Here is an 18,491-nt window from a genome sequence, read left to right as displayed (position 1 = left end):
CAATCACCTGACCTCAATCCAACCTCAATCCAATTGAGATGGTGTGGGATGAGTTGGACTGCAGTGACGGAAAAGCAGCCAACAAGTGCTTAGCATATGTGGGATCTCCTTCAAGACTGTTGGAAAAGCATTCCAGGTGACTACCTCATGAAGCTGGTTGAGCGAATGCCAAGAGTGTTCAAAGCTGTCAAGGCAAAGGGTGGCTATTTTGAAGAAACACTTTTTTGGTTACTACATGATTCCATATGTGTTATTTCATAGTTGAGGTCTTCACTATTATTCTACAATGTATAAAATTGTAGAAATAAAGAAAACCCTTGAATGAGTAGGCATGTCCAAACTTTTGACTAGTAGTGTATATTTTAGCAACAGAAAAGGTTTGTTGATAACAGATCACAGATATGGGAGCATAATCCCATTGTACTACATTAATCGTGAGGAGAATGTAAAATCTAAAGACAGAATATAGTGCTTGCTACCTGTCATCAGCAAGTTGTAGGCCTCTTGTTTGCTGATCTTGCCGTGATACCAACTACAGAGAGGATGACGATGGACCATTAGAGATAAAAAAGGGAGAGAGGAGGGAAAAGAAAACCGACAGATCAATAATGTGCTGGGTTTAAAGGGGGGTTGAGGGGTTTTAGAAGGGTCAGATCAGAGTCTACGATGATGAATCACAACCTGATAGATCCTATTGGTGAACGCCAAACAGCAAGTCATTCATTCTTTTTTATTGAAATTTTATTTTAACCACCTTTTCTCCCCAATTTCGTGGTATCCAATTTTTTTAGTAATTACTATCTTGTCTCATCACTACAACTCCCATACGGGCTCGGGAGAGATGAAGGTCGAAAGTCATGCGTCCTCCGAAACACAACCTGGCCAAGCCGCACTGCTTCTTAACATAGCGCGCATCCAACCTGGAAGCCAGGAGAGATGAAGGTCGAAAGTCATGCGTCCTCCGAAACACAACCTGGCCAAGCCGCACTGCTTCTTAACATAGCGCGCATCCAACCTGGAAGCCAGCCGCACCAATGTGTCGGAGGAAACACCGTGCACCTGGCGACCTTGCACTGCGCCACAGGAGTCGCTGGTGCGCGATGAGACAAGGATACCACTACCGGCCAAACCCTTCCTAACCCGGACGACGCTAAGCCAATTGTGCGTTGCCCGACGGACCTCCTGGTCACGGCCGGCTGCAACAGAGCCTGGGCGCGAACCCAGAGTCTCGGTGGAACAGCTAGCGCTGCGATGCAGTTCCCATTTTTTTTTGTAATTATCTTGTCTCATCACTACAACTCCTGTACGGGCTCAGGAGAGACGAAGGTCGAAAGCCATGCGTCCCCCGAAACAACCCAACCAAGCCGCACTGCATCTTAACACAACGCGCATCCCGGGAGGCCAATGTCAGTCCTTCTAACGTCATCTCACTCCAAATACTCAACTACTCGTACAAAACAAAGCAACTTTAGTTAATTAACGGATACAATACAATTTCTTTAATGTTGGATTTGTAAAATTCATTTTTCACATTGTACATACAGTTGAAGTCAGAAGTTTACATACACTTAGGTTGGAGTCATTAAAACGGGTTCTTCAACCACTCCACAAATGTATTGTTAATTAACAAGCTATAGTTTTGGCAAGTCGGTTAGGACATCTACTTTGGGCATGACACAAGTCATTTTTCCAACAATTGTTTACAGACAGGTTATTTCACTTATAATTCCCTGTAACACAATTCCAGTGGGTCAGAAGTTTATATACACTAAGTTGACTGTGCCTTTAAACAGCTTGGAAAATTCCAGAAAATTATGTCATGGCTTTAGAAGCTTCTCATAGGCTAATTGACATCATTTGAGTCAATCGGAGGTGTACCTGTGGATGTATTTCAAGGCCTATCTTAAAACTCAGTGGCTCTTTGCTTGACATCATGGGAAAATCAAAAGAAATCTGGCAAGACCTCAGATTTAAAAAAATGTAACCTCCACAAGTCTGGTTCATCCTGGGCGCAATTTCCAAATGCCTGAAGGTACCATGTTTATCTGTACAAACAATAGTATGCAAGTATAAACACCATGGTACCACACAGCAGTCATACCGCTCAGAAAGGAAACAAGTTCTGTCTCCTAGAGATGAACGTACTTTGGTGCGAAAAGTGCAAATCAATCCCAGAACAACTGCAAAAGACCTTGTGAAGATGCTGGAGGAAACAGGTACAAAAGTGTCTATATCCACAGTAAAACGAGTCCTATATCAACATAATCTGAAAGGCTGCTCAGCAAGGAAGAAGCCACTGCTCCAAAACCGCCATAAAAAGGCCAGACTACGGTTTGCAACTGCACATGGGGACAAAGATTGTACTTTTTGGAGAAATGTCCTCTGGTCTGATGAAACAAAAATAGAACTGTTTGGCCATAATGACCATCGTTATGTTCGGAGGGAATAGGGGGAGGCTTGCAAGCCGAAGAACACCATCGCAACAGTGAAGCACGGGGGAGGCAGCATCATGTTGTGGGGGTGCTTTGCTGCAGGAGGGACTGGTGCACTTCACAAAATAGATGGCTTCATGAGGCAGGAAAATTATATGGATATATTGAAGCAACATCTCAAGACATCAGTCATGAAGTTAAAGCTTGGCCACAAATGAGTCTTCCAAATGGACAATGACCCCAAGCATACTTCCAAGTTGTGGCAAAATGGCTTAAGGACAACAAAGTCAAGGTATTGGAGTGGCCATCACAAAGTCCTGACCTCAATCCTATAGAAAATTTGTGGGCAGAACTGAAAAAGCGTGTGCAAGTAAGGAGGCCTACAAACCTGACTCAGTTACACCAGCTGTCAGGAGGAATGGGCCAAAATTCACCCAACTTATTGTGGGAAGCTTGTGGAAGACTACCCAACATGTTTGACCCAAGTTAAACAATTTAAAGGCAATGCTACCAAATACTAATTGAGTATATGTAAACTTCTGACCCACTGGGAATGTGATGAAAGAAATAAAAGCTGAAATAAATCACTCTCTAGTATTATTCTTACATTTCAAGTTCTTAAAATAAAGTGGTGATCCTAACTGACCTAAAACAGGGAATTTTTACTGGGATTAAATGTCAGGAATTGTGAAAAACTGAGTTTAAATGTATTTGGCTAAGGTGTATGTAAAAACTTCAACTGTATGTCTGTCTTTGGGAAGCCGGCAAACAAAATGAACACACATTTACAGCCTTACTGTGTGTGTTGGGTCAGAGTCACACCATTATTGTTAGAGATTCATTGAGCCGTGTAGATGCAAACATGGATTATGTCAAAGTCAGTAACGGCACATACTGTATACAGTATGCTCTCAATCAAGCTTCCCTACCCATTCGTGCACCACATGAAAACATAATTTGGCTAGAGGATAGGGTAAACATGGGTTGCGTATGTCGAGGCAGCCAGAAGGCAGGGACGTAATGAACCTCAAATGATAGGCTGTCTAAAAATATCCAAACAGCCATTTTCCGGAATTAATATCACCTATTGAGTGAATGTTTTGTGGGAGGTTGGATAATGGTGGGTATTGAGAAAAGTGTTGATGAAATTATCTGTATTGACAAAGGTTTACATATGAAATAACATATACTATACATAGACATTATGGCAACCTAAGAGGAAAAAGCCAAATCAGAACTTACACTTTGCCCTCGTGTGGGTCCTCCTCCCGTCCCTGAAAATAAGCACGAACAAATCAGTGGAGACGTAACAACAAATGAAAAAGAAAACACCTGAATAGACCCATAAAGACTCCAATTGCCAGCTGAGTAGAAAAGGTTGAGAAAATAAATGTTTAAATGGCAAACCATGACTGTCCCAAAATGCACCTTATTTCCTGTATATAGTAGTGCCCTACATAGGGAATAGTGCAATTTGGTTACGGGTTAGGGCTGATCCCAGACCTGTGCAGAGCAGACATTGTGCTGTACTCAACTCACCACCTCCTCCACCAGGTCCTCCACAATGAGGCCCTGCTCCTCCGTCCTCACGTTGGTCACCCACATCCAGCCGTCATCCAGTTCATTGTGAACGATAAACATGTCCCCTTTCAGGAAGCTAACAGACATGGAGAGAAGAAAAATAAAAACTGGGGGCAAAAAATATGTTTTACCATGTTAATGTGCTGCTACACATGAACTCACACCTGCATCTTGTTTCACAAAAACCCACTATAATGCACGAGAAACAGTCTTTGTTCTTTTCAATTACAATTAACTTATGAGATCTAAAGGCAGTGCGGACGCTTGAGGCTTTACAGCTTATTCCCGACTGAACTATTTATATATATATATATATATTTTTTTACATATGGTAGTCTTTGGGTGTCGTACCAGCCATTCTCCACAAGGTGTCTCATGTAAGCTACCAAACACCTTTGTGAAGAACGATAGCATGGTTCTTTCCAGCCAGCTAAGTCTGTGCTAGCAGTGTGTCTGTGTTAAGGGTTCAGACATTTTCTCAGATCTGACAACATGAAGAATAGCCAGGCTCATCTGTTCGCATGCTGGGATTTGCTAAATGAAAGGGAGAGGTCTGTTTTTGTCCTATTCAGATAATGTGATCTCCAACAGGGCAAACACACACTTTCACCTTCCACAAATGTCTTACGCTTCTTGTAGGGCTTACCTGATCTCATCGGTCTCTGGCACTTTGGTGTATGGAAGAATGGCTCTCACTCTCCTCCTGTCCTCCACAGGCTACACACACGAGCACAGACAATAAAAACACAGAACTGCACATTAACCCATGCCTCCACAAAAATCTTCATATCTTCAACCCCCCTCGGAATTCCAAATTAAAAGTATTCCACCAGACACCCTCCAGGATGATTTCACAGCCTCACACCACTCATTAGCATTTTGCCTGGCTTCTCTCCTGAGAGTGGTTATGATATATGGCCTGGGGTGTAGGGGGAAGTAGATATTTCCCAGATATATTGAGTATGTGTCTAAGAAATTCTAACTTCCATTACTACTCGAGTGCAATGAAATCTTACTTCTGGGGGTGCCACGGGCGATAGCAGCTTTTCACCTTTCAGCAGGCAAGACACGAAGCTGTAATAACCAATCAGGTCCGACAGGGACGAGAACCGCCGCCCGCCTATGTAATAATCTCCACACATGGCGATTATCCTGTAAACACACACAACACTAAGAATGATTAACTGATCAGCACAATGCATGCACAGACTGCAGAATGTATGAAAATACAAATAGGCCAAAGCTAAATTGACAGTTTGAACAATTTATCAGCAGACAACAGGTCTACATTTGCCACAATGACCCAAAACATCAAAGAGTACAAGAGCAGAGCAGCACAGTGCTAAAATTAGGCCCAGTTGCCCTGGCATCTATGAAACAAAAGGAAAAGACATGCATTAAACCACCATGACTCATCAGATAATAGTCTTGTGTGAAATTGCTCGAGTAATGATGAAAATTACATGATTGAAGTCTTGGCGAGGCAGCGAACAGAGGGGAGCACATCTCAGTCTGACTATGTGGTAATATAGACTAGACACCATTCAAATACATCTTCTTATGGTTAGGCTACATGTTTAACCTTGCCTTCCTAATACCAATTCACACAGGTTCCTATAAAGCAATGTTGTGAATGAGATGTCATTATTTCCTTGTATGTTATCAATCGTCTACTGAAGTGCCTGGTGTTGATCAGGTCTAGGAGGTATTGGTCATCAATGAACGTCGGACCTCATTGACAGGTCTAGCAAACGCATTGGAACAAATACAGTTGAATAAAATAAAAAGTTTAAAACAGTATGCACTAGGGCTGGGAATTGCCAGGGACCTCACGATACAATATTATCACGATACTTACGTGCCGATACAATATGTCTTGTGATTATCACGATACAGCTGTGAGTCTTTCTGGGTAAGTCTAAGTGCTTTCCACACCTGGATTGTGCAACATTTTTCCATTATAATTTTCAAAATTCTTCAAGCTCTGTCAAATTGGTTGTTGATCATTGCTAGGCAAGCATTTTCAGGTGTTGTCAAAGACTTTCAAGTAGATTTAAGTCAAAAATTGCCACTCAGGGTCTTCTTGGTAAGCAACTCCAATATAGATTTGGCCATGTGTTTTAGGTTATTGTGCTGAAAGGCGAATCAATCTCCCAGTGTCTGAACCAGATTTTACTCTAAGATTTTGCCTGCGCTTAGCTCCATTCGGTTTCTTTTTTATGCTGAAAACCTCCCCAGTCCTTAACGTTTATAGCAATACCCATAACATGATGCAGCCACCACTATGCTGAAAATATGGAGAGTGGTACTCAGTAATGTGTTATATTGGATTTGCCCCAAGCATAACACTTTGTATTCTGGACTAAAAGTGAATTGCTTTGCCACATTCTTTGTAGTATTACTTTAGCGTCTTATTGCAAACAGGATGCATGTTTAGGAATATTTTTATTCTGTCCAGGCTTCCTTCTTTACACTCTGTCAATTATATTGACTTACTGTAGCAGTTTTGCACCAATCCACGCAGCTATGGATGCCTCCATCCGACAAAACGGATGTTCCGCTCCATTTCCCGGGTTACGTTTATACACAGGTGATCGGAGCACGCTATATCAACTCTACATTTTATTTGTCACATACACGTGACATGTGGGTGTAGCAAAATGCTTGTGCTTCTAGTTCTGACAGTGCAGTAATATCTAACAAGTAATCTAACAAATTCACAATAACTACATTATACACAAAATGTAAGGGGACGGAATAAGAATATGTACATATAAATACATGGATGAACAATGGCCGTGCGGCATAGGCAAGATGCAATAGATGGTATGAAATACAGTATATACACATGAGATGAGTAATGTAGGATATGTAAACATTAAAGTGGCATTATATGTAAAGTGACTAGTGATACCTTTATTAAGTAAATTTATTAAAAAGTCTCTAGTGATTTAGGTCTGTATGTTGGCAGCAGCCTCGCTACATTAGTGATGGTTGTTTAACAGTCTGATGGCCTTGAGATAGACAGAAGCTTTTTTTTTTTTCACTCGGTCCCCACTTTGTTGCACCTGCACCGACCTCGCCTTCTGGATGATATCGGGGTGAAAAGGCAGTGGCTTGAGTAGTTGTTGTCCTTGATAATCTTTTTGGCCTTCCTGTTACATCGGGTGATCACCCCCGGTGATGCGTTGTGCAGACCTCACTACCCTCTAGAGAGCCTTACGGTTGTGGGCGGAGCAGTTGCCGTACCAGGCGGTGATACAGCTCGACAGGATGCCCTCGACTGTGCATCTGTATTTTTTTTTTTTTGGGGGGGTTTAGGTGACAAGCCAAATTTCTTCAGCCTCCTGAGGTTGAAGAGGCGCCGTTACGCCTTCACCACGCTGTCTATGTGGGTGGACTATTTCAGTTTGTCCGTGATGTGTACGCCAAGGAACTTGAAACTTTCCACCATCTCCACTGCTGTCCCGTTGATGTGGATATGGGGATCCCTCTGCTGTTTCCTGAAGTCCACAATCATCTCCTTTGTTTTGTTGATGTTTAGTGAGGTTGTTTTCCTGGCACCACACTCCGAGTGCCCTCACCTCCTCCCTGTAGGCTGCCTGTTGGTAATCAAGCCCACTACTGTTGTGTCTGGAAACTTGATGATTGCGTTGAAGGCATGCATGGCCACGCAGTCATGGGTGAACAGGTAGTTCAGAGGAGAGGGGCTGAGCACGCACCCTTGTGGGGCCCCAGTGTTGAGGATCAGTGAAGTGGAGATGTTTCCTACCTTCACCACCTGGGGGCTGGCCGTCAGAAAGTCCAGGACCCAATTGCACATGGTAGGGTTGAGACCCAGGGCCTTGAGTTAATGATGAGCTTGGAGGGTACTATGGTGTTGAATGCTGAGCTGTAGTCCATGAACAGCATTGTTACGTAGGTATTCCTCTTGTCCACATTGGATCGGGCAATGTGATGGCGATTGCATAGTCTGTGGACCTGTTGGAGCGGTGTGTAAAATGAGGTATCTTTGCCTTCGTTGGTACAGGAACAATGGTGTCCATCTTGAATTTAGCGACACCAGACTTGGATAGTGACTGATTGAATATGTCTGTAAAACACACCAGCCAGCTAGTCTGCGCATTCTCGGATGACGCGGCTAAGGATGCCGTCTGGGCCAGCAGCCTTGCAAAGGTTAACACGTTTAAATGTCTTACTTACGTCGGCCCCTACCTCTCCTCCTCTGTGCCCGACGTGAGTAAGACATTTAAACGTGTTAACCTTTGCAAGGCTGCTGGTCCAGACAGTATCCCTACCCGCGTCATTGTCTGAGGCTTCCCGGAACATTTTCCAGTCTAAGTGATCAAAAGAATCTTGAAGCATGGATTCCGATTGGTCAGACCAACGTTGAATGGTTCTAGTCACGGGTACATCCTGTTTGAGTTTCTGCCTATAGGACTGTACGAGCAAGACGGAGTCGTGGTCGGATTTGCCGAAGGGAGGATGGGGAGGGCATTGTATGCATTGCAGAATTTAGAGTAGCAGTGGTCCAGTGTTTTGCTTGAGCAGGTACCACAGTCAACGTGCTGGTAGAATTTAGGTAGCCTTGTTCTCAAATGAACTAATTAGCACAGGTGGTCGGCTCGTCTTCCGTCTGTTTTCCATAAACAAGTGCTGTAACATGGAGATATGGCCGTGTGGGAACACTAACCCTAACCGTTTTAAGGTGTGTATCAATTTCATTTCTTACTGAAATGAAAGATAAGATCCAAAACCGTGCATGCAAGCGATGCAGTGTCAGGGGATCTTAAAACTGCCCCTTACAGAAGACACCTTTATCCAATGACTTAATGTGTAATGTAATGGAACTGAGTCATGATTAAGGCTGTTATGGTCACGGAATTGTCAGCCAGTGATTGTTAAGCAAATAACTGGTCAGTCTCAAGGTAATTGACCGTTAATTAACAAACATATTTAGCATCTCCTAGCTTCCACACATTCGCTTTTTAAAATGACTTTTTGGCTAATAAATCAATTTTAAAAAGCCCAATAAATCCATTTTAAAAAGCCCAATAAATCCATTTTAAAAAGCCCAATAAATCCATGTAATATAGCCTACACCCTCCCAATAAATCCATGATTTATTATAGACAGGTCTAAAGAAGACAAAGACAATGTAGTCTATTTCAGAAGAAAATAATAGCATACTCCGAGTTGTCCTTATGTGGCTATGCCAAATAGCTGTGGGCTGCACTAGTTCATTTAGCAGACAAGATTTTTTTTTATACGAGTTATGCAACTATGATTTGAAAAAGTCACAAAAAAAGGCATGGTTTCATGTGCTGGGCATCATTCACAAGAGATAATATATCATTCACAAGTGAAAGGCTAATATTGTCACCCATTTGACTATTCTTGATTTAAATCTGATCTTTACATATACTAAATAATGTGTGACATTTGTTTCAATTTAGAATGGACCATTATCATGCACCTGTATCGAAACAGGGGCACTTAAGTAGCGAATGGCGGAAACATTTCCCCACGGTTTATTGTCATGCCAGCCAGGTAGGCTATACTCCTGTTTTAAATATAAGCATTTCGCTTAATATTAGGAATGTTGAGAAATAAATATAGGCCTTGTCTTTTTATTAGCAGACATCACCATGTTTTCTTCCGCAATTGCATAGCCTATAGAAATGTTGCACAACATGAGCTCATGGGCTCTCGTGAACTGTTTGATTACATTTGCATTGATATCAGATTGATTAGAAGGACAATAGCGTGCTGAGTACCAGGCAGTTAGCAAGTTTGGTAGGCTACTAATGGCAAATCAGCAGCATCAGAGCTTGGAGAATTGCCGTGACTAAACGGTCATGTGGAATTTGACTGCCTTTATGACTCATGACCGCCGGTGTGGAGGTAATATGGTCACCGAAACAGCCCTAGTCATGATCAAGTGTTTATATGCTCAGTGTCTCTCTCAGTCTGTTTGGGTACTGACCTGAAGTGGTTGACCACACTGGTCATGCTGAGAAAGGACAGGACAAAGGAGCCGGGCCGGCGGTCACTCTCCCTGATGAGGTAGCTGCCGGGGGTCCTGGCCTGCCGCAACCGCTCCTCAGCAATGGTCCGGTCCAGCTTCCCATGGTACCACCTGACACACAGACAGGGAGGGAAAGCTACAGTCAGCCTCGGGTGACTAGACCTGCATTTACATTATATTGGACTCTGTTGGTTTTTTCCCTCTCGGGAAAACGTTGTCAACACGAAGACTATGTGTTCTATTTAGCGTACCATCCGAGAGGATTCCAGGAGGGAGTGACATGTGCACAGTTACACACAAACAAGGTCTTCATGTAGGCTTGTTACACGGCATGACATTATTCAAACATACTTCAGCCTAATAGCCGTGCAAGTTCAAATTTGGTTCACATCGTAAACACTATGAATAATTAAAATCACTGAATTGATGAATAAATATGTTATAAATAAAATAGCCTACTTACCTCATTCACCCAAACACCCACTCCCTTGTTCGCCCATTATTTTAGGCTACTCCATTTCAGTCAAATTAACTATCACTACTCGACTATTCACAAGTTCTCAAATCAACCACTCTGTTTGTCACACTTGTTCCCTCACATGCATAGACTCAATGGACATTACACTCGTTTGTTCATTCGTTCATTCAAGCTGCAATATTTAACTTTCTGGGTAACCTGGCTAAATTCGCATAGAAATGCGAGTTATAGATCTGTCATGCTCATTGAAAGCGAGTCTAAGAAGCAGTAGATCTATTGTATGTGCAATATTTCTATGCTTCCCGGTCTTAAGTTTTGTTTTAGTCTTACTTTTGGGTTTTGTACACCAGCTTCAAACAGCTGAAAATACAATATTTTTGGATATGTAAAAACAACAAATTCACAGCGGTTTAGATGGTACAACGATTCCTCTACACTATACTGAAATTAGGCAAACTATTCCAATTTTAGCAACCAGGAAATGGCGGAGCGATTTCTACATAGTGCATATTTAACACTCATTCATAATAATACACCGATTTTTTGGGGACGGATTCAAATAGCCTACTGCTAAAAAATTACGTTGTAGTCCTAGTAGGCTGGGTCTTGACTGGGAGTGCTGTGGGCTTGACTTGAATAAAATAAAAACTGCGGGTGTGAGCAAAACATTACATTGATATCTTCTGAAATATTAAGCCAGTAAGAAACCGCATTTTAAGATTTTACCCTTTAGTGTACCTAGAGAGCATTCACTCTAAAACAGGCGAGAGGAGAGTGGAACGGAGCGCAAATGCTAAAAGCTTTTTAAGCTTCCACCTCACCATTAAAACCAGGCGGATTTTTTAATTAAACAGTAGCTTTTCGAACAACACTGGTTAAAATTTTAGCAGGTTACTGACTTGACACTCCTGACAGATGGAGGGGGGGGGGGGGGGGGGTGTACTCGCTGGCCCAGATTTGGGCTAGCGACCTCAGGACAGGGGGCCTGGGGAGGCGGGATGCATGAGGTGCTGCAGTAGCTCTTTTCACACAGGACGTTAAGGGCTCCCATCTGGCTTAGAAGAGCAAGGGTCTGCACTTGTAAAATAATCATGAGAATGTGAAGTCTGTGGTGTGGAGGCAGGCGTGCTGTGAAGGAGGAAATGGGCCAGTGAAGCTCCTGGGAGGGAGTTTAGGGGACTGGCTAAAGGATTTGTGTGATTGAGAGAGTATTGAGGAGGACAGATGTGAGAAGTGAGTGTGTGATTGAGAGAAGCGCTAAGGAGTGGGGCCTTATGACTTAAAGAATGATTGAGAGCAGTGAGTACAAGTGTATCTGTGTGTGGACTACGCTTAATATGTAGCTTACGGGTGGAGTGCATGAGAATAAACTAGGTGTGTGAAGTGAGAATAGGCTAATGGTGTACACGTGACACCCAAGCCAGGGCCATTTCAAAGCAGTTTTCAGCAGTAGGCTTATGTGAGGAGTTAAGGTCCAGAGTGTAGTACCTATAAGAGAGGTCAATCAGTGGCTGTCAGAGGTAGTGAAATAGATATGCTGGTCAAGATGTGGTTAAATTCCATGTCATCGAGGAAGTCATCGTTTAAAACATTGAACATTTTGCCCTCAACTACTGATGGCAGGGCCGGCTCCCAGTTACAGAAAAGCAGACATCCCTGTGGCATAGGCCTTAATGGGCAAGGGGTTGGGGGAAGGGGGCCTTCTCCTCCCACCTCAGTCATATCTGTCAGCATGGACAAAACATGAGACTGACTGTAGTACAGCTGAGTGGAGTGCCTCGCATACAAACCAGGTTGGCCAGAACCCAGAACCACGGACAGTAGAGTTTTGCTGCTGAATTAAAGGGGTATTTTTGTGGTTTTGTTCTGATTGAAAAGTTTGTTTTCTAAGTAGGGAGAGAACTCTGAAAGTACTGAAGAAATTGCATCAAATATATCTGTCAGTATAGAGAACCATATTAGGCTACATTCACCCAACGTTTGCTTGCAGCAAATAAACGACACCAGCCTGTATAGGGAACTCACATATTACCTGCGCCATGAGATGTGTGCATAGTAGGCCTAGGCGACTTAAGACAGTGGGGGTCCATCCTGAGGCAGCAGAGAGAGCGCTGTGCACTTATGGGCTTCCTTATTAAACCTTCCAGTAAGGTTGGGGGTCAAAGCCCTGTTCTATAGAAGGTCCACAGTAAACAGTGTGCAGATTTTCACTGAGTCAAGTGGAAACACTAAGGCAGCAGAAGATGAGTTCCATGCAGAGAAACTCCTCCGGGCTGTGTTTGTCTTCCGGAGCTCAGGTGTACTGCCTGCTATGGGTTAGACAGATGTCCAGGTATAGGCTACTGTATCAACTGATGGGCTAAATCATATTGCAACTGCATCTGAGTGAATTAATTTCGCCTAGATCAGAACTGTCAATAGCTGTTGGTCACTATGATGTCTGATAGAGGATGTGAGTCTAGCTGTGAACGTTTCTTGGCTCATACTGTATTCTTGCATATATTCAAAAACTGCAACTCCTGCAGATGTGATTTTACTGAATCATATGAGATGTTTGTCATATTTAATTGCGCCACCCGTCATAAGTGTTCCAACCCCACCATGTCTGAAAACGCTTGTGTGTGCAAGTTAATGAACTGCAGTGAGATAAATATTCCACCGACCTATGTGCAATGTCCCTAACCAGCTAAAAGTTACTCAACAAGCTACTGCACACAATAACTTTAAAAGCAACAAAAACATGGCAACCAAACGAGATGTCTTATCAACATTAAAATAAGTTCAAGGCTACGAGCAACGCAGTCCTCACTAATGTACGAGCTTATTTTCAATAGGCCTGTGTGTACGGTAGAACATTTTGGAGGATGGGTGGAGGGGTTAGCCAGGGTGTTGTGATATGTGCAGTATGACCATAACCCATGACAGCGATAGGACACGCTGGTTTTATCAGTCTGAGGAATGCCTTGTCGTGTCGGTGCATGAACCGAGAGCAGCAGTGACGCTCTATTCTGCTCTGCTACTAGTTTAATAACACTCAAGCACTACTCTGAAATAAGGCTGCTCCCTCTATCCTGCATACTGTGCACTTCAAAAGAGCAACAACCGAAACTTGTCAACAATAAACCTGATTGGTCATGCTGCAAAAAGAATTGCATCAATAGGCTAGTTAAAAACCAAAGAAAACTTCTGCACAAACATACAATGCAGACCTGGTCTGACATAGGGCTCTATTTTAACAAACCTAACACAATGTTAAATCTTAGCCCTGGTAGTAGCGTTACAGGTTCGGGGGTGTCCAAAATATGTGCCATTTTCACACCCGGAATTATGGGTGGAGTAGCGCGAAAGAGCTGGGTTTTGTTGAATAAACAAGCTGTGGGTGTGTTTGAAGCCCCTCACTGGCCAATCAGAATGTGCTCCATGGCTAAATACGTGGTTGCTTCAAGTTGTGTATTTACGGTCTTTAATGTAGTGTGCTGCCATCAACTAAAAATTGAATTTTAGTCTGTTTATGGACTAGTTTGTTAAATAGCCTGCACCATATTAGCTAAATATTTTGTGTTTTGCAGTCAACATTGTTCTAATTGAATTGCTTCAACATGGAAATACATTGGTAAACATAGGCTACAGCAATCGCACTATATCTATATTATGTTGTAAATTGATGTCCTAACCAACTTGCTAAAACCATAGTTTGTTAAGAAATTTGTGGAGTGGTTGAAAAACGATAGAGATAGATATACACACACAGTTGAAGTCAGAAGTTTACATACGTTAGTCATTAAAACTTGTTTTTCAACCACTCCACAAATTTCTTGTAAACAACCTATGGTTTTGGCAAGTCAGTTAGGACATCCACTTGTGCATGACAATGATTATTTCACTCTAACACAATTCCAGTGGGTCAGAAGTTTATATACACTAAGTTGACTGCACCTTTAAACAGCTTGGAAAATTCAAAAAAATTATGTTGTGGCTTTAGAAGCTTCTGATAGGCTAATTGACATAATTGACATAATTATGTGTACATGTGGATGTATTTCAAGGCCTAACTTCAAACTCAGTGCCTCTTTGCTAGACTTCATGGGAAAATCAAAAGAAATCTGGCAAGACCTCAGATAAGAAAACATTTTTTAAACTAGACCTCCACAAGTTTGGTTCATCCTTGGGAGCAATTTACAACCGCCTGAAGGTACCACATTCATCTGCACAAACAATAGTACGCAAGTATAAACACCATGGGACTACGCAGCAGTCATACCACTCAGGAAGGAGACGTGTTCTATCTCCAAGAGATGAACGTACTTTGGTGCAAAAAGTGCAAATCAATCCCAGAACAACAGCAAAGGACCTTGTGAAGATACTTTTGTATCTGTTTCCTCCAGTATCTATATCCACAGTAAAGGAGTCCTATATCAACATAACCTGAAAGGCCGCTCAGCAAGGAAGAAGCAACTGCTCAAAAACTGCCATAAAAAAGCCAGACTACGGTTTGCAACTGCACATGGGGACAAAGATTGTAATTTTTGGAGAAATGTCCTCTGGTCTGATGAAACAAAAATAGAACTGTTTGGCCGTTATGTTTGGAGGAAAAGGGGATGCTTGCAAGCCGAAGAACACCATCTCAACAGTGAAGCACGGGTGTGGCAGCATCATGTTGTGGGGGTGCTTTGCTGGAGGGGGGGACTGGTGCACTTCACAAAATAGATGGCATCACAAGGAATGGAAAATTAAGTGGAAATATTGAAGCAACATCTCAAGACATCAGTCAGGAAGTTAAAGCTTGGTTGCAAATGGGTCTTCCAAATGGACAATGACCCCAAGCATGCTTCCAAAGTTGTGGCAAAATGGCTAATGGACAACAAAGCCAAGGTATTGGAATGGCCATCACAAAGCCCTGACCTCAATCCTATAGAAAATTTGTGGGCAGAAGTGAAAAAGCGTTTGCGAGAAAGGAGGCCTACAAACCTGACTCAGTTACACCAGCTCTGTCAGGAGGAATGGACCAAAATTCACCCCATGACAGAAGGCAACCAAGAAACAATCACTACAACAACATGAGAGAAGAGGGCCTCCATTTTTCAATCAGTGTAGATGAAATCAGGGTTAATGGGCAAGACAGGATTTAAGTGCCTTTTAACGGGGTATGATAGTAGGTGCCGCCGGTATGGCTTGTGTGTGTCAAAAACTGCAATGCTGAGTTTCGCGTTCAGCAGTTTCCCCTTTGTGTAGTAGACTATTCTTGATGCAAAGGACATCAAGCCTACTTGACAACTGTGGGAAGCATTGGTGTCAACATCGGCCAGCATCCCTGTGAACGCTTTCGACACCTTGTAGTCCTTGCCACGACAAATAAAGGCAGTTCTGAGGGCAAATAGTGGGGTGCAAATCTATATTAGGAAGGTGTTCTTAATGTTCTGTACACACACAAAAAGTTGACACCTACTCATGCAAGGGTTTTTCTTTATTTTTACTATTTTCTATATTGAAGAATAAAAGTGAAGACTTTGAAACTACATAAAAACACAAATGGAATAATGTAGTAACCAAAAAAAACTTAAGCAAATCACAACATTTTACATTTGAGATTCTTCAAAAAGTAGCCACCCTTTGCCTTGATGACAGCTTTGCATACTCTTGTCATTCTCTCAACCAGCTTCTTGAGGTAATCACCTGTCATTTTAATTTACAGATGTGCAAAGTTAAGTCAATTTATAAAATGTCTTTCCTTCTTAATGCTTTGAATAATAAACAATGGCAAGGACAGCTCAAATAAGCAAAGAAAATGACAGTCCATCATTACTTTAAGACATGAAGGTAAGTCAATCTGGAAATTTCAAGAAAGTTTCTTCAAGTGCAGTCACAAAAACCAAGCGCTATGATGAAATTGTTTCTCATGAGGACCACCACCAGAAAGGAAGACCCAGAGTTACCTCTGCTATAGATAAGTTCTTCAGAGTTAACTGCACCTCAGATTGCAGTCCAAATAAATGCTTCAGAGTTCAAGTAACAGACATCAACATCAACTGTTCAGAGGAGTACAAATCAGGGCTTCATGGTCAAATTGCTGCAAAGAAATCACTAAAGGACACCAATAAGAAGAAGATACTTGCTTGGGCCAGTAAACACAAGCAATGGACACTAGACCAGTGTAAATCTGTCCTTTGGTCTGATGAGTCCAAATGTACAATCACCGTGTCTTTGTGAGACGCAGAGTATGTGAACAGATGATCTCCACATGTGTGGTTCCCACCGTGAAGCATGGAAGAGGTGGTGTGATGGTGCTTTAATGGTGACACGGTCAGTGATGTTTAGAATTCCAGGCACACTTAACCAGCATGGCTACCACAGCATTCTGCAGCTAATTGCCATCCCATCTGGTTTGCGCTTACTGGGACTATTTCTTTTTCAACACGACAATGACCCAAAACACACATCTAGGCTGTGTAAGGGCTATTTGACCAAGGAGAGAGTGATGGAGTGCTGCATCAGATGACCGGTCCTCCACAATCACCCGACCACAACCCATTTGAGATGGTTTGGGAAGAGTTGGACAGCAGACTGAAGGAAAACCAGCCAACAAGTGTTCAGCATATGTGGGAAATCCTTCAAGACTGTTGGAAAAGCATTCCCCATGAAGCTGGTTGAGAGAATGCCAATTGTGTGCAAAGCTGTCATCAAGGCAAAGGGTGGCTACTTTGAAGAATCTCAAATATATTTATTTAACACTGTTTTGGTTACTACATTTTATAGTTTTGATGTCTACACTATTATTCTATAGAATAATAGTCTATATGTAGAAAAAAGAAAAAAAAATTCAATGAGTAGGTGTCCAAACTTTTGACTGATACTGTATATGGATAATTTAAAGCCAGGCAAATGTAATAGTTAATTAGGTCTACAATCAATAGCTTAAGTTGATGTTTCATGTCTCCTCAATTTTCTTAGACAATTAGGGTAAGGCAAGGTCTGGTTCCTCACCTTTGCTGCTGCTGCCTCCGCCGCATTGTTCTCAATCCCAATATGCTGGTTAACTTTGCTATTATGCACACAGCAACATGGGGAAAGGCACCAATTCTACGGCACACTGAAGATTACGTTTCAGAACCGCGGACTGTGACCGTAACCAACACTGGAGAAAGCACATTTGTTATACATTTTCTTGGGGGAGGATTTATTAGAGTTTCACCATTATTTGTAGATAAGATGTGAGACTGAATATTGTGTATCTTAAGAGTGATAACTGTGCAGTTCCGCAATGTATTAGTCCACTGAGACAGGCACAAATCAGACAGGTGTCTTGTGCACCATAAAAATACTAAAGTTGCAGCTGCCCAGCTAAAAAATCTTGGTCCACCAACAAACAGCCTATCGACCAAACGACTAAATGTGGTCAGCCCTAGAAACATTGTAGCATTTAGGCTACCTGATTTTGTGTGTGATTTCTCTACAGATTTCTCTACACACTGAATGGTATTTTCAGTATGTAAAAATGGCTAATTAGAAGCAACAGGTTTAGAAATGAGCTTTTCACCGCTTGAGCGACAACTTCGACCCTGAAATGGTTTGAACACAAGGCAAAAGCCTATATACCATGTACTGCCCCCCCCCCCAGGCTCCTCCTGAGATGAAGCAAAAATGCTTCTGTGTTGTTTGAGTATTCAGGACGTGACCTCTGGTTAGACCTGGACGGCTGGCGAGCAGGGATGGAGGGAGACCTCTCGATTTGCAAGGGCTACGTCTCTAAGGCTTAGAGGGCACTTGGCTTGTTGTTGCTTGAATGAGGACTGAGTCTTATTCTCTCGCTCACTAGTTCTCCCTTGTGCATTTGACTCTGCTGTTTTTCCCCTCCCTCCGCCATGCAAAAACATCTCCGAAGTCGTCCAGTCACTGCTCATCAACGTCAACAAATAATGAAACTGCACCACCACTTTACATTAGCAATATGCCTCTGCGGAGCTGCCAGCTGTCA

General features: G+C 42.5%; 1 protein-coding gene across 4 annotated transcripts in view; it reads right to left on the bottom strand.

Annotated features, from left to right (window-relative positions):
• LOC115139734 (ras GTPase-activating protein 1-like) overlaps positions 1–18,491 on the bottom strand; it is a 51,366-nt gene that overhangs the window by 9,118 nt on the left and 23,757 nt on the right. For 3 of the 4 annotated variants that reach the window (XM_029677446.2, XM_029677447.2, XM_029677448.2), the window contains exons 2-7: positions 10,000–10,152; positions 5,030–5,165; positions 4,660–4,730; positions 3,972–4,089; positions 3,675–3,706; positions 480–532 (exon numbers count right to left, since the gene is read on the bottom strand). In XM_029677446.2, coding sequence (XP_029533306.1) covers positions 480–532; positions 3,675–3,706; positions 3,972–4,089; positions 4,660–4,730; positions 5,030–5,165; positions 10,000–10,152 — 563 coding nt within the window. Of the gene's footprint in view, positions 1–479; positions 533–3,674; positions 3,707–3,971; positions 4,090–4,659; positions 4,731–5,029; positions 5,166–9,999; positions 10,153–10,504; positions 10,887–18,491 lie in introns of those variants that run through there. The other variant, XM_029677449.2, reaches the window with a different exon arrangement.

This window comes from Oncorhynchus nerka, linkage group LG13 (assembly GCF_034236695.1).
Source record: "Oncorhynchus nerka isolate Pitt River linkage group LG13, Oner_Uvic_2.0, whole genome shotgun sequence".
NCBI lineage: Eukaryota > Metazoa > Chordata > Actinopteri > Salmoniformes > Salmonidae > Oncorhynchus > Oncorhynchus nerka.
This window is presented reverse-complemented; position numbering and strand designations above follow the sequence as displayed.